The sequence below is a fragment of the Oncorhynchus masou genome, chromosome 29, assembly GCF_036934945.1.
Source record: "Oncorhynchus masou masou isolate Uvic2021 chromosome 29, UVic_Omas_1.1, whole genome shotgun sequence".
Lineage (NCBI taxonomy): Eukaryota > Metazoa > Chordata > Actinopteri > Salmoniformes > Salmonidae > Oncorhynchus > Oncorhynchus masou.
The window spans coordinates 99,437,839-99,455,165 of NC_088240.1; the positions used below are offsets into that span (position 1 = coordinate 99,437,839).

At 44.3% G+C, this 17,327-nt stretch overlaps 1 protein-coding gene across 1 annotated transcript; it reads left to right on the forward strand.

Annotated features, from left to right (window-relative positions):
* The first annotated feature begins 258 nt into the window (after window positions 1–258).
* Window positions 259–13,565, forward strand: LOC135521060 (uncharacterized protein C18orf19 homolog B-like). Its single transcript, XM_064946986.1, has 5 exons — window positions 259–386; window positions 967–1,001; window positions 1,153–1,624; window positions 8,095–8,206; window positions 12,340–13,565. Exons 3-5 carry the CDS (start codon window positions 1,182–1,184, stop codon window positions 12,844–12,846), a joined length of 1,062 nt encoding a protein of 353 aa, XP_064803058.1. The 5' UTR covers window positions 259–386; window positions 967–1,001; window positions 1,153–1,181; the 3' UTR covers window positions 12,847–13,565.
* The last annotated feature ends 3,762 nt before the right edge of the window (window positions 13,566–17,327 follow it).

The following is a 17,327-nucleotide window of genomic DNA, read 5'->3' on the forward strand; positions in this document are numbered from 1 at the left end:
CTATATTTACACACAAAAAAGGTAACATTTGAGTGTTAGTGCACCAACTTGGATACTTCCAACATAAAGTGGAACGATCTTGGGTATATTTGGTTCCTATCCGCTGGACGAGAGGTTTGTATCTCTTTCAAAAGAAATGGAAATTCTGACCGACGGGTTTTAGGCATATCGGGAAGTGCTGTTTTTGACCTGGTTTACAGACACCAAATCTCGCGACAAATAAACTACGAATCCCATGATGCCGTGCGCTGTCCGAGGACACGCGGATTCCCCTGGATCTCTGCTGTAAAGGTCTTCTACTGACAGGACGGTCATTCTATGTACTTATGGCTCATACAACTACAGAAAAAACTTTTGACAGGATCAAAAACCTCTTGACTTTCAATGTATGTATTCCGTTACGTGTCACGTAGTTTTACAACTTCCCGAAAAATGTATATACACAACTATTTGCCAAGTGTCGGGCTAGCTAACTTAGCTAGTAAGCACAACAACCCCAGTTGTCGTTCTGTCAGAATCAGGCTTCAGCCAGACAACTAACGCTAGCTAACCACATATAAAACTGGCACGTGTTTCCACAGGGTTGTTCTGGAAGCTTTATAAGTGAAGGAAGTTTTGTCGTCCTCCAGACTCCCCCAATGTCAAACACACAGAAGCCTCTGCGTATGTGACAGCTAGCTAGTTAGCGCTAAAAGGATAACTAGATGTTTTGCAAGTTCTGTAGCTAACCTTTGCACATAGTAACTTGGCTAGCTAGCTACTTAGCGAGCAGACTAGCTACTTTCTATAGTTGGCTTGCTCGCTAGCTTTTTAATTGCCTTGTTAGCTATATATCCGAATATGGCTGTTTAGCTAGTAAACTTAGTTCAACCAGAACTTTGGTTGCTTAGCTGAGGATCACCCACATTAGTGGCTACTGGATTAGTCTGTTGTGGCTATCATTTTATTTGGACGTTTTCATTTCAGGTGTTGGATTAATGGTTGACCTGCTCTAGTTGGAGGTATGTTTTGGTATTATGTCTTATCATCAGATACGTTTCTTCACTCTGATTTATAGCGTTCCTAACTTAATATATACTTATCAACATAAATGATTACTCCTGTTGTAATTGATAGTCATTAATAAATGATGATGATGTGTGCTGGCTGCAGGCTCTGTGGTCAAACGTCTCAGGGAGGAGATGCATCGTGTTCTGTCCCAGGGTGCATTGCGGCAGATGGCCTACGTGCGGTCTGTGGTCGTGGGCCTGTCGGTGTGTGAGGCTCGCCTGGCCGTGTCGGTGTGTATTGTAGGCCGCCTGCCACCCGGGCCCGGCCAGCGCTGGGTCAGTACCTCAGCCTTTAACAGGGCAGTAGAACAGCCCAAGCTCCGGCCGGAGGACCAGGACCCACCCAGCCACCCCCCCAGCCTGGCTGGAACAGAGCCCGTCTATGGGGCAGACTCCTCCAAGCTGCCTGTGGAGGCCCCACCGGAGGCCCCAGAGATAGACCCTCTGCAGGACAAGTCCATTGGTCTGGTCCAGAGGTTCAAGAAGACCTTCAAGCAGTATGGGAAGGTGATGATACCTGTCCATCTCCTGACCTCCAGCGTCTGGTTCGGGACCTTCTACTACGCTGCTATGCAGTGAGTCACCTGTCTCTGGTCTAATCTCCCTGGGGATTCCATTACTATGGTCTTTTGTTATGAATCATTTAGCTATACATAGAGCATTTAGAAGTGCAGTACCTAACTGGTCTTTTGGCCTAAGTTTAATGACATTGCTGTTGTGTTCATTGTACTACTACCTAGATACCTAGACCATTACCTAGATACTCAATGGCCCGTTTATTAGGTACACCCATCTAGTACTGTGTCGAACCCCACTTTGCCTCTACAACAGCCTGAATTCTTCGGGGGATGGACTAGTAAAGGCTGGTCCTGTATTATTGTTGTTATTTTCTTCTTCAGCACCCCTACTTCCTGTGGCTATGCGTGACAAGGACCGACGAGTTGTGCCTTCTGAGAAGCCGTTCTGCACTCTGTTGTACTGCGCCGTTATTTGCCTGTTAGGCCCGCCTGTTAGCTTGCACGGTTCTTGCCATTGCCCTTCGACCTCTCATCAACGAGCTGTTTTCACCCACAGGACTGCTGCTGACTGGATGTTTTTCGCACCGTTCTCAGTATTTTTATTTTTATTTCACCTTTATTTAACCAGGTAGGTTAGTTGAGAACAAGTTCTCATTTGCAACTGAGACCTGGCCAAGATAAAGCTTAGCAGTGTAAACAGACAACACAGAGTTACACATGGAGTAAACAATTAACAAGTCAATAACACAGTAGAAAAAAAGGGAGTCTATATACATTGTGTGCAAAAGGCATGAGGAGGTAGGCGAATAATTACAGTTTTGCAGATTAACACTGGAGTGATAAATTATCAGATGGTCATGTACAGGTAGAGATACTGGTGTGCAAAAGAGCAGAAAAGTAAATAAATAAAAACAGTATGGGGATGAGATAGGTAAAAATGGGTGGGCTATTTACCGATAGACTATGTACAGCTGCAGCGATCGGTTAGCTGCTCAGATAGCAGATGTTTGAAGTTGATGAGGGAGATAAAAGTCTGGCCTTTTGGCCTAAGGTTAATTGCATTGCAATTATTAGGTACACCCATCTAGTACTGTGTCGAACCCCACTTTGCCTCTACAACAGCCTGAATTCTTCGGGGGATGGACTAGTAAAGGCTGGTCCTGTATTATTGTTGTTATTTTCTTCTTCAGCACCTTCAGCACCCCTACTTCCTGTGGCTATGCGTGACAAGGACCGGCGAGTTGTGCCTTCTGAGAAGCCGTTCTGCACTCTGCTGTTGTACTGCGCCGTTATTTGCCTTTTAGGCCCGCCTGTTAGCTTGCACGGTTCTTGCCATTGCCCTTCGACCTCTCATCAACGAGCTGTTTTCACCCACAGGACTGCTGCTGACTGGATGTTTTTCGCACCGTTCTCAGTAAACCCTGGGACCAGGGGTTCCCAAACTTTTTTGTCCCTCAACCCTATTTTTATATCTGAAAACTCTCGCGACCACAACCACGTGAAAGAAGAAATGCTGTAATTAACAGCCAAAGTCAACTTTTTAATGTGGGGCTGTCAGCCAATAGAAAACCATTCTAACAGTTTCTGATTCTCAACTCACCATCACATACTTTTAATGTGGGACTGTCAGCCAATAGAAAACCATTCTAACAGTTTCTGATTCTCAACTCACCATCACATACTTTTAATGTGGGACTAGGACAGTCAATTCGTCTGACATAATGTGGGGCTAGGACAGTCAATTAGTCTGACATAATGGGGGGCTAGGACAGTCAATTAGTCTGACATAATGTGGGGCTAGGACAGTCAATTAGTCTGACATAATGGGGGGCTAGGACAGTCAATTAGTCTGACATAATGTGGGACTAGGACAGTCAATTAGTCTGACATAATGTGGGGCTAGGACAGTCAATTAGTCTGACATAATGTGGGACTAGGACAGTCAATTAGTCTGACATAATGTGGGACTAGGACAGTCAATTAGTCTGACATAATGTGGGACTAGGACAGTCAATTAGTCTGACATAATGTGGGGCTAGGACAGTCAATTAGTCTGACATAATGTGGGACTAGGGCAGTCAATTAGTCTGACATAATGTGGGGCTAGGACAGTCAATTAGTCTGACATAATGGGGGGCTAGGACAGTCAATTAGTCTGACATAATGTGGGACTAGGACAGTCAATTAGTCTGACATAATGTGGGGCTAGGACAGTCAATTAGTCTGACATAATGTGGGGTTGTGACAGTCAATTAGTCTGACATAATGTGGGGCTAGGGCAGTCAATTAGTCTGACATAATGTGGGGCTAGGACAGTCAATTAGTCTGACATAATGTGGGGCTAGGACAGTCAATTAGTCTGACATAATGTGGGGCTAGGACAGTCAATTAGTCTGACATAATGTGGGACTAGGACAGTCAATTAGTCTGACATAATGTGGGGCTAGGACAGTCAATTAGTCTGACATAATGTGGGACTAGGACAGTCAATTAGTCTGACATAATGTGGGGCTAGGACAGTCAATTAGTCTGACATAATGTGGGACTAGGACAGTCAAATTAGTCTGACATAATGTGGGACTAGGACAGTCAATTAGTCTGACATAATGTGGGACTAGGACAGTCAATTAGTCTGACATAATGTGGGGCTAGGACAGTCAATTAGTCTGACATAATGTGGGACTAGGACAGTCAATTAGTCTGACATAATGTGGGGCCAGGACAGTCAATTAGTCTGACATAATGGGGGGCTAGGACAGTCAATTAGTCTGACATAATGTGGGACTAGGACAGTCAATTAGTCTGACATAATGTGGGACTAGGACAGTCAATTAGTCTGACATAATGTGGGGCTAGGACAGTCAATTAGTCTGACATAATGTGGGGTAGGACAGTCAATTAGTCTGACATAATGTGGGGCTAGGACAGTCAATTAGTCTGACATAATGGGGGACTAGGACAGTCAATTAGTCTGACATAATGTGGGACTAGGACAGTCAATTGACATAATGTATCTCATCACCACTAATGAGATGGGTGTGCTAGTCAGGAGGCGTGGTCGACAGTGTGCACGTCATCTCTGCTGTCACATCCAGCCTGGATGGATATTTGGTTTTAATGCAAGACAAGAGCACTGAAACCAGCTTCACACAGAGATGAGCTGACGAAGGGTACCATGAGTTTTATGGTGCTTTCAAGACAACAGGGAACTCAAAAAAAAATGAAATGTGAGCTGAAATCATGACGTCAGTGATCTTCAGGTCAGAGCTCTAGATAGTGGCCCGAGTTCCAGAGGTGGAGTTAGGTGCCCGTTTTAAAACAGATTTCTCCCAGTCGGAGCTAGTTTTTCCCCGAGTTCCCAGTAGTCTTGAACGCACTGAAGTCGGAAGTTGGAGATTTCCCAGTTTCCGAGTTGTTTTGAACGCAGCATTAATGCTCAGAGGGCAGGGTATTATGCCCCTTTGAGTCAGGAACCAAAACTCCTCCGTAGTGACTCGTAAATGCATTTTGGTCACATGACAGCTCCATCAGCTGTTTGATTTAACTTACCGGCATGTCAACTGAGCCAGGATCCCAGTCAAACGGATTGGGAAGTAGGTCCCATGGTGCTCTGGCCTGAGTTAACCTGTATATTACACAGTATCTGGCCTGAGTTAACCTCACTGTATATTACACAGTATCTGGCCTGAGTTAACCTGTATATTACACAGGATCTGGCCTGAGTTAACCTCACTGTATATTACACAGGATCTGGCCTGAGTTAACCTCACTGTATATTACACAGTATCTGGCCTGAGTTAACCTCACTGTATATTACACAGTATCTGGCCTGAGTTAACCTCACTGTATATTACACAGTATCTGGCCTGAGTTAACCTCACTGTATATTACACAGTATCTGGCCTGAGTTAACCTCACTGTATATTACACAGTATCTGGCCTGAGTTAACCTCACTGTATATCACACAGTATCTGGCCTGAGTTAACCTCACTGTATATCACACAGTATCTGGCCTGAGTTAACCTCACTGTATATCACACAGTATCTGGCCTGAGTTAACCTCACTGTATATCACACAGTATCTGGCCTGAGTTAACCTCACTGTATATCACACAGTATCTGGCCTGAGTTAACCTCACTGTATATCACACAGTATCTGGCCTGAGTTAACCTCACTGTATATCACACAGTATCTGGCCTGAGTTAACCTCACTGTATATCACACAGTATCTGGCCTGAGTTAACCTCACTGTATATTACACAGTATCTGGCCTGAGTTAACCTCACTGTATATTACACAGTATCTGGCCTGAGTTAACCTCACTGTATATCACACAGTATCTGGCCTGAGTTAACCTCACTGTATATCACACTGTATCTGGCCTGAGTTAACCTGTATATCACACAGTATCTGGTCGGAGTTAACCTCACTGTATATCACACAGTATCTGGCCTGAGTTAACCTCACTGTATATTACACAGTATCTGGCCTGAGTTAACCTCACTGTATATCACACAGTATCTGGCCTGAGTTAACCTCACTGTATATCACACAGTATCTGGCCTGAGTTAACCTCACTGTATATCACACAGTATCTGGCCTGAGTTAACCTCACTGTATATCACACGGTATCTGGCCTGAGTTAACCTCACTGTATATTACACGGTATCTGGCCTGAGTTAACCTCACTGTATATTACACGGTATCTGGCCTGAGTTAACCTCACTGTATATTACACGGTATCTGGCCTGAGCTAACCTCACTGTATATCACACGGTATCTGGCCTGAGTTAACCTCACTGTATATCACACGGTATCTGGCCTGAGTTAACCTCACTGTATATTACACGGTATCTGGCCTGAGTTAACCTGTATATCACACAGTATCTGGCCTGAGTTAACCTCACTGTATATCACACGGTATCTGGCCTGAGTTAACCTCACTGTATATCACACAGTATCTGGCCTGAGTTAACCTCACTGTATATCACACAGTATCTGGCCTGAGTTAACCTGTATATTACACAGTATCTGGCCTGAGTTAACCTCACTGTATATCACACGGTATCTGGCCTGAGTTAACCTCACTGTATATCACACAGTATCTGGCCTGAGTTAACCTCACTGTATATCACACGGTATCTGGCCTGAGTTAACCTCACTGTATATTACACGGTTACTGGCCTGAGTTAACCTCACTGTATATTACACGGTATCTGGCCTGAGTTAACCTCACTGTATATCACACAGTATCTGGCCTGAGTTAACCTGTATATTACACAGTATCTGGCCTGAGTTAACCTCACTGTATATTACACAGTATCTGGCCTGAGTTAACCTGTATATTACACGGTATCTGGCCTGAGTTAACCTCACTGTATATTACACAGTATCTGGCCTGAGTTAACCTCACTGTATATTACACAGTATCTGGCCTGAGCTAACCTCACTGTATATTACACAGTATCTGGCCTGAGTTAACCTCACTGTATATTACACGGTATCTGGCCTGAGTTAACCTCACTGTATATTACACAGTATCTGGCCTGAGTTAACCTCACTGTATATTACACGGTATCTGGCCTGAGTTAACCTGTATATTACACAGTATCTGGCCTGAGTTAACCTCACTGTATATTACACAGTATCTGGCCTGAGTTAACCTCACTGTATATTACACGGTATCTGGCCTGAGTTAACCTGTATATTACACGGTATCTGGCCTGAGTTAACCTCACTGTATATTACACAGGATCTGGCCTGAGTTAACCTCACTGTATATTACACAGTATCTGGCCTGAGTTAACCTCACTGTATATTACACAGTATCTGGCCTGAGTTAACCTCACTGTATATTACACAGTATCTGGCCTGAGTTAACCTCACTGTATATTACACAGTATCTGGCCTGAGTTAACCTCACTGTATATTACACAGTATCTGGCCTGAGTTAACCTCACTGTATATTACACAGTATCTGGCCTGAGTTAACCTCACTGTATATTACACAGTATCTGGCCTGAGTTAACCTCACTGTATATTACACAGTATCTGGCCTGAGTTAACCTCACTGTATATTACACAGTATCTGGCCTGAGTTAACCTGTATATTACACAGTATCTGGCCTGAGTTAACCTCACTGTATATTACACAGTATCTGGCCTGAGTTAACCTCACTGTATATTACACGGTATCTGGCCTGAGTTAACCTCACTGTATATCACACAGTATCTGGCCTGAGTTAACCTCACTGTATATTACACAGTATCTGGCCTGAGTTAACCTCACTGTATATTACACAGTATCTGGCCTGAGTTAACCTCACTGTATATTACACAGTATCTGGCCTGAGTTAACCTCACTGTATATTACACAGTATCTGGCCTGAGTTAACCTCACTGTATATTACACGGTATCTGGCCTGAGTTAACCTCACTGTATATTACACAGTATCTGGCCTGAGTTAACCTCACTGTATATTACACAGTATCTGGCCTGAGTTAACCTCACTGTATATTCCACAGGGGAGTGAATGTGGTGCCTTTTCTGGAGTTCATTGGTTTACCAGAGAAGATCGTTGGTCTGCTGAATCACTCTTCTGGCGGCTATGCCCTCACTGCCTACGCCATGTACAAGGTAATACTCCCTGTCTACTCCATGTACAAGGTAATACTCCCTGTCTACTCCATGTACAAGGTAATACTCCCTGTCTACTCCATGTACAAGGTAATACTCCCTGTCTACTCCATGTACAATGTAATACTCCCTGTCTACGCCATGTACAAGGTAATACTCCCTGTCTACTCCATGTACAAGGTAATACTCCCTGTCTACTCCATGTACAAGGTAATACTCCCTGTCTACTCCATGTACAAGGTAAGAATACTCCCTGTCTACTCCATGTACAAGGTAAGAATACTCCCTGTCTACTCCATGCACAAGGTAAGAATACTCCCTGTCTACTCCATGTACAAGGTAATACTCCATGTCTACTCCATGTACAAGGAAATACTCCATGTCTACTCCATGAACAAGGTAATACTCCCTGTCTACTCCATGAACAAGGTAATACTCCCTGTCTACTCCATGAACAAGGTAATACTCCCCGTCTACTCCATGTACAAGGTAATATTCCCCGTCTACTCCATGTACAAGGTAATACTCCGTCTACTCCATGTACAAGGTAAGAATACTCCCTGTCTACTCCATGTACAAGGTAATACTCCCTGTCTACTCCATGTACAAGGTAATACTCCCTGTCTACTCCATGTACAAGGTAATACTCCCTGTCTACTCCATGTACAAGGTAATACTCCCTGTCTACTCCATGTACAAGGTTAGAATACTCCCTGTCTACTCCATGTACAAGGTTAGAATACTCCCTGTCTACTCCATGTACAAGGTTAGAATACTCCCTGTCTACTCCATGTACAAGGTAATACTCCCTGTCTACGCCATGTACAAGGTAATACTCCCTGTCTACTCCATGTACAAGGTAATACTCCCTGTCTACTCCATGTACAAGGTAATACTCCCTGTCTACTCCATGTACAAGGTAATACTCCCTGTCTACTCCATGTACAAGGTAATACTCCCTGTCTACTCCATGTACAAGGTTAGAATACTCCCTGTCTACTCCATGTACAAGGTAATACTCCCTGTCTACTCCATGTACACGGTAATACTCCATGTCTACTCCATGTACAAGGTAATACTCCCTGCCTACTCCATGTACAAGGTAATACTCCCTGCCTACTCCATGTACAAGGTAATACTCCCTGCCTACTCCATGTACAAGGTAATACTCCCTGTCTACTCCATGTACAAGGTAATACTCCCTGCCTACTCCATGTACAAGGTAATACTCCGTCTACTCCATGTACAAGGTTAGAATACTCCTGTCTACTCCATGTACAAGGTAAGAATACTCCCTGTCTACTCCATGTACAAGGTAATACTCCCTGTCTACTCCATGTACAAGGTAATACTCCCTGTCTACAATACAGAGCATTCGGAAAGTATTCAGACCCCGTGACTTTTTCTACATTTTGTTACGTTACAGCCTTATTCTAAAATGTAAAAAAGGATCTGTTTTTTAATAAATGGCTGTCTAGCAATGATCAACAACCAACTTGACAGAGTTTGAAGAATTTTTGAAAGAGTGATGTACCAATATTGTACAGTTCAGGTGTGCAACAAGCTCTTAGAGACTTTACCCATGAAGGCTCAAAGCTGTAGTTGCTGCCAAAAGGTGATTTTAACACGTATTAACTCATATATTTATTTATAAAGCCCTTCTTACATCAGCTGATATCTCAAAGTGCTGTCCAGAAACTCAGCCTAAAACTCCAAACAGCAAGCAATGCAGGTGTAGAAGCACGGTGGCTAGGAAAAACTACCTAGAAAGGCCAAAACCTAGGAAGAAACCCAGAGAGGAACAAGGTTATGTAGGGTGGCCAGTCCTCTTCTGGCTGTGCCGGGTGGAGATTATAAACCTAGAGAAGAACCAGGCTATGAGGGGTGACCAGTCCTCTTCTGGATGTGCCGGGTGGAGATTATAAACCTAGAGAGGAACCAGGCTATGAGGGGTGGAGATTATAAACCTAGAGAGGAACCAGGCTATGAGGGGTGGAGATTATAAACCTAGAGAGGAACCAGGCTATGAGGGGTGGCCAGTCCTCTTCTGGCTGTACCGGGTGGAGATTATAAACCTAGAGAGGAACCAGGCTATGAGGGGTGGCCAGTCCTCTTCTGGCTGTGCCGGGTGGAGATTATAAACCTAGAGAGGAACCAGGCTATGAGGGGTGGAGATTATAAACCTAGAGAAGAACCAGGCTATGAGGGGTGGAGATTATAAACCTAGAGAAGAACCAGGCTATGAGGGGTGGCCAGTCCTCTTCTGGCTGTGCCGGGTAGAGAGGAACCAGGCTATGAGGGGTGGCCAGTCCTCTTCTGGCTTTGCCGGGTGGAGATTATAACAGAACATGGCCAAGATGCTCAAATGTTCATAAATGACCAGCAGGGTCAAATAATAATAATCACAGTGGATGTCGAGGGTGCAGCAGGAGTAAATGTCAGTTCACAAAAACATTCTCACATATTTGTGTTATTTAACACCGTCAATTAAAATAATGAGTGGGTTTGGGTGGATTCTTCCATTTAAAGCTGCAATATGGAACTTTTAGGAGACCTGACCAAATTCACAGAAATGTGAGTTATAGATCTGTCATTCTCATTGGAAGCAAATCTAAGATGTGGTAGATCTGTTCCAAGTGCTCTAATTTCTTTGCTTCCGGTGCTTATAAGTTGAGTTCTTTTTGTCTTGTGCTCTTGTTTTTGTACAGCAGCTTCAAACAGCTGAGAAAACAATATGGTTTATGGCAAACTGAAATTAATCAAACTATTTTAGCAACCAGGTTAATGGCGGAGCGTTTTCTGTACAGTACATCTTTTAACCGTTTACTCCTGAACGTGATTTAGGCTTACCATAAGAAAGGGGTTGAATACTTATTGGCTAAAAGACATTTCAGCTTTTTAAACTTGAATTAATTAAAAAGAAAGAAAAAAAAACATTTCTAAAAACATAATTTCTCTTTGACACATTTATAGTGTATTGCATGTAGGCCAGTGACACAACCTCAATTTAATCCATTTTACATTCAGTTTAACACAACAATATGTGGAACAAGTCAAGGGGTCTGAATACTTTCTGGAGGCCCAGTACAGGGTAAGAATACTGACTGACCAGTACAGGGTGAGAATACTGACTGACCAGTACAGGGTAAGAATACTCACTGACCAGTACAGGGTGAGAATACTGACTGACCAGTACAGGGTAAGAATACTGACTGACCTGTACAGGGTGAGAATACTGACTGACCAGTACAGGGTGAGAATACTGACTGACCAGTACAGGGTGAGAATACTGACTGACCAGTACAGGGTGAGAATACTGACTGACCAGTACAGGGTGAGAATACTGACTGACCAGTACAGGGTGAGAATACTGACTGACCAGTACAGGGTGAGAATACTGACTGACCAGTACAGGGTGAGAATACTGACTGACCAGTACAAGGTGAGAATACTGACTGACCAGTACAGGGTGAGAATACTGACTGACCAGTACAGGGTGAGAATACTGACTGACCAGTACAGGGTGAGAATACTGACTGACCAGTACAGGGTGAGAATACTGACTGACCAGTACAGGGTGAGAATACTGACTGACCAGTACAGGGTGAGAATACTGACTGACCAGTACAGGGTGAGAATACTGACTGACCAGTACAGGGTGAGAATACTGACTGACCAGTACAGGGTGAGAATACTGACTGACCAGTACAGGGTGAGAATACTGACTGACCAGTACAGGGTGAGAATACTGACTGACCAGTACAGGGTGAGAATACTGACTGACCAGTACAGGGTGAGAATACTGACTGACCAGTACAGGGTGAGAATACTGACTGACCAGTACAGGGTGAGAATACTGACTGACCAGTACAGGGTGAGAATACTGACTGACCAGTACAGGGTGAGAATACTGACTGACCAGTACAGGGTGAGAATACTGACTGACCAGTACAGGGTGAGAATACTGACTGTGACTTGTACAGGGTAAGAATACTGACTGACTATGACTTGTACAAGGATCTGTCCATACGACGCCCTGTTCAGGGTAAGCAGAAATCCTCAGATTGCAACATCAGCTTCAATTCACTTGTTCTACTGAACTTAGTGGCTTTCTTTATCCTGATTTCCTTCAGATTGCAACACCTGCCAGATACACGGTGACTCTGGGTGGGACGTCCTTCTCGGTGCAGTACCTCCGTAAACATGGCTACTTCTCCACCCCTCCGCCCGTCAAAGACTACCTGCAGGACCGGATGGAGGAGACCAGGGAGAAACTCACAGAGAAAATGGAGGAAACTAAGGAGCTGTTCTCTGAAAAAATGGAAGAAACCAAAGAACTGCTCTCGGGGAAAATGGAAGATACGAAAGAACGATTGTCTGGTATTTCCGAAAAGATGGAGGAGACAAAAGAACGTTTCTCTGGAAAGATGGAGGAGACAAAAGAACGATTCTCTGGAAAGATGGAGGAGACAAAAGAACGATTCTCTGGAAAGATGGAGGAGACAAAAGAACGTTTCTCTGGAAAGATGGAGGAGACAAAAGAACGTTTCTCTGGAAAGATGGAGGAGACAAAAGACACGTTCTCTGATAAACTACAGGAAGCCAAAGACAAAGTGTCTTACCGAAAGAAGCTCGATTAGTCTTGTTTTACAAGTGGTTGTGAATAAACACATGTTTGGTGTCTTCAATGTGGTTGGGGTCAAAGACGGAATTAAGGCACATATTATGAACCTATCGTTGAGAGACAAATGAGTCCAGACACTACGCTGTTCTTCTGCAATTCCTGACTGCCCCAGCTAGTACCATTACACCTGCTATGAGGAGGAGGCAGGTGGGATTTCTCAGTTGTATTAGAGGAGCATTATGAATTCTGGGTATGAAAAATACAATTCCTGTTTAATTCATCATCGTCCATCAAAGCCCCATGAAGACTGTTAACTGCTTGTGTCTTTCAACGTTTCCTAATATCTTTTTAATCCAATACCCGAAGTTTAATATATTGTATTATTTTTGTGTTCCTACTACCTGATGTCTAGTCAACTGAAAGTTGTGCATTTAATAGGAAGTGTGATTACAGAAGTCTTTTGATTGATTCCTTAAAGGGATACTTCTGGATGTTGGCAATGCAGCCCTTTTATCTACTTCCACAGTCAGATGAACTCTTGGACAAAATCCAGAAGTATCCCTTTAAGTTGCTCTGTGGATATTACAGAATTATTCAACCAAAATGCAATAAAATGAAAACCACAGTCTGAACAGAAGGGTGTTGGGTACTGTAGTACCAGTTATTGGACTGTTAATGTCATGTCTGGGATGATCACAATTTGCAATAAAGCAGAATATTGAGCTTCCAAACATCGCTCCGTTTCCTGTCTTCATTCCATGTTCTGAGTACTGTACTTAACTATGGAACGGTTCACTCCCAAAATCATGTAGGGAATTGAAAGCCCAACAATTGATGACCAGCAGCATTGATGAAGGCTTTCAAAGAGAGAGACACTATTCCGGACTCTTATTAGAAGTCCTGCTACGACCTCCCAACGAGCCGTCAAACAGTCGAGACGTCAATACAGGACAAAGATCGAATTACACCATGCCTGGCTCTGACGCTCGTCGGATGTGGCAGGGCTTACAAACTATCACAGATAACAGAGGGAAACAGCCGCAAGCCTACCAGACGAGCTAAGCAACACTGAACCATACATGAGAGCACCAGCTGTTCTGGACGACTGTATGATCTTGCTCACCATAGGCAATTTGAGTAAGACCTTTGAACGGGTTAACATTCACAAGGCTGCGCTAACCTCTGGCAAGTGTCAATGCTGTTAATTTACTGTAACTCAGCATTCAACACCATAGTGGCCTCCAAGCTCATAACTAAGCTCAGGACCCTGGGACTGAACAACACCCTCTGCAACTGGATCCTGGACTTCCTGATGGGCCGCCCTCAGGTGGTGAGGGTGGGCACCAACACATCCGCCACGCTGACCCCCAACACAGGGGTGTGTGCTTCGTCTCCTCCTGTACTCCCTGTTCACCCATGACTGCGTTAAACGACTCCAACACCATTATTACGTTTGTGGACGACGGTGGTAGGCCTGATCACCGTCAACGAGGAGACAGACAACACGGGGGTGTGTGCTTCGTCCCCTCCTGTACTTCCTGTTCACCCATGACTGCGTGGCCACGACTCCAACACCATTATTACGTTTGTGGACACGACGGCGGTAGGCATGATCACCGACAACGAGGAGACAGACTATAGGGAGGAGATCAGAGACATGGCAGTATGGTGCCAGGGCAACGACCTCTTCCTCAACGTCAGCAAGCTGACCGTGGACTACAGGAAATGGAAGGCCAAGCAGGAATAGAACAGGCGAAGAGAACAGGAGAAAGCAAGAATGGAACAGGGGGAAGCAGTATTAGAACACGATAAAGCAGGAATAGAACAGGAGAAATCAGGAATAGAACAAGAAAAGCAGGAATAGAACAAGAAAAGCAGGAATAGAACAGGAGAAAGCAGGAATAGAACGGAAAAGCAGGAATAGAACAGAGGAAAGCAGGAATAGAGCAGGAGAAAGCAGGAATAGAACAGAGGAAAAGCAGGAATAGAACGGAAAAGCAGGAATAGAACAGAGGAAAGCAGGAATAGAGCAGGAGAAAGCAGGAATAGAATGGAGGAAAGCAGGAATTGAACAGGAGAAAGCAGGAATAGAACAGAGGAATAAAGGAATAGAACAGGAGAAAGTAGGAATAGAACAGGAGAAAGCAGAATAGAACAGGAGAAAGCAGGAAAATAACAAGGGAATAGAACAGGAAAGCATGAATAGAACAGGGGGAAAAGCAGTAGGGTCCTGGGAAAGCAGGAATAGAACAGGAGAAAGCAGAATAGAACAGAGGAATAAAGGAATAGAACAGGAGAAAGCAGAATAGAACAGGAGAAAGCAGGAAAAGAACAGGAGAAAGCAGGAATATAACAGGAGAAAGCAGAATAGAACAGGAGAAAGCAGAATAGAACAGGAGAAAGCAGGAAAAGAACAAGGGAATAGAACAGGAAAGCATGAATAGAACAGGGGGAAAAGCAGTACGGTCCTGGTACTAAAGCAGTAGGGTACTAAAGCAGTAGGGTCCTGGTACTAAAGCAGTTGCGTCCTGGTATCAAAGCAGTAGGGTCCTGGTATTAAAGCAGTAGGGTACTAAAGCAGTAGGGTCCTGGAATTAAAGCAGTAGGCTCCTGGAATAAAAAGCAGTAGGGTCATGGTACTAAAGCAGTAGGGTCCTGGTACTAAAGCAGTAGGGTCCTGGTACTAAAGCAGTAGGGTCCTGGTACTAAAGCAGTAGGGTCCTGGTACTAAAGCAGTAGGGTCCTGGTACTAAAGCAGTAGGGTCCTGGTATTAAAGCAGTAGAGTCCTGGTATTAAAGCAGTAGGGTCCTGGTACTAAAGCAGTAGGGTCCTGTGACTAAAGCAGTAGGGTCCTGGTATTAAAGCAGTAGAGTCCTGGTATTAAAGCAGTAGGGTCCTGGTATTAAAGCAGTAGGGTCCTGTGACTAAAGCAGTAGGGTACTAAAGCAGTATTGTCCTGGTACTAAACCAGTAGGGTACTAAAGCAGTAGGGTAGTAAAGCAGTAGATTACTAAAGCAGTAGGGTCCTGGTACTAAAGCAGTAGGGTCCTGGTACTAAAGCAGTAGGGTCCTGGTACTAAAGCAGTAGGGTCCTGGTATTAAAGCAGCAGGGTCATGTGACTAAAGCAGTAGATTACTAAAGCAGTAGGGTCCTGGTACTAAAGCAGTAGGGTCCTGGTACTAAAGCAGTAGGGTCCTGGTACTAAAGCAGTAGGGCCCTGGTATCAAAGCAGTAGGGGCCTGGTATCAAAGCAGTAGGGTCCTGGTATTAAAACAGTAGGGTATTAAAGCAGTAGGGTCCTGGTATAAAGCAGTAGGGTCCTGGTACTAAAGCAGTAGGGTCCTGGTATTAAAGCAGTATGGTCCTGGTACTAAAGCAGTAGAGTCCTGGTCCTAAAGCAGTAGGGTCCTGGTAATAAAGCAGTAGAGTCCTGGTATTAAAGCAGTAGGGTCCTGGTATTAAAGCAGTAGGGTACTAAAGCAGTAGGGTCCTGGTATTAAAGTAGTAGGGTCCTGGTATTAAAGCAGTAGGGTCCTGGTACTAAAGCAGTAGGGTCCTGGCATTAAAGCAGTAGGGTCATGTGACTAAAGCAGTAGGGTACTAAAGCAGAATTGTCCTGGTACTAAACCAGTAGGGTACTAAAGCAGTAGGTTACTAAAGCAGTAGGGTCCTGGTACTAAATCAGTAGGGTCCTGGTACTAAAGCAGTAGAGTCCTGGCATTAAAGCAGTAGAGTCCTGGTACTAAAGCAGTAGGGTCCTGGTACTAAAGCAGTAGGGTCCTGGTATTAAAGCAGTAGGGTCCTGGTATTAAAGCAGTAGAGTCCTATGACTAAAGCAGTAGTGTACTAGAGCAGTATTGTCCTGGTACTAAACCAGTAGGGCACTAAAGCAGTAGGTTACTAAAGCAGTAGGTTCCTGGTACTAAAGCAGTAGGGTCCTGGTACTAAAGCAGTAGAGTCATGGTATTAAAGCAGTAGGGTCATGGTACTAAAGCAGTAGGATCCTGGTATTAAAGCAGTAGGGTCCTGATATTAAAGCAGTAGGGTCCTGGTACTAAAGCAGTAGGGTCCTGGTACTAAAGCAGTGGGGTCCTGGTACTAAAGCAGTAGAGTCCTGGTATTAAAGCAGTAGGGTCCTGGTATTAAAGCAGTAGGGTCCTGGTACTAAAGCAGTAGGGTCCTGGTATTAAAGCAGTAGGGTCCTGGTAATAAAGCAGTAGGGTACTAAAGCAGTAGGGTCCTGGAACTAAAGCAGTGGGGTCCTGGTATTAAAGCAGTAGGGTCCTGGTACTAAAGCAGTAGGGTCATGTGACTAAAGCAGTAGGGTACTAAAGCAGTATTGTCCTGGTACTAAAGCAGTAGGGTACTAAAGCAGTATGGTCCTGGTATTAAAGCAGTAGGGTCCTGGTATTAAAGCAGTAGGGTCCTGGTATTAAAGCAGTAGGGTCCTGGTACTAAAGCAGTAGGGTCATGTGACTAAAGCAGTAGGGTACTA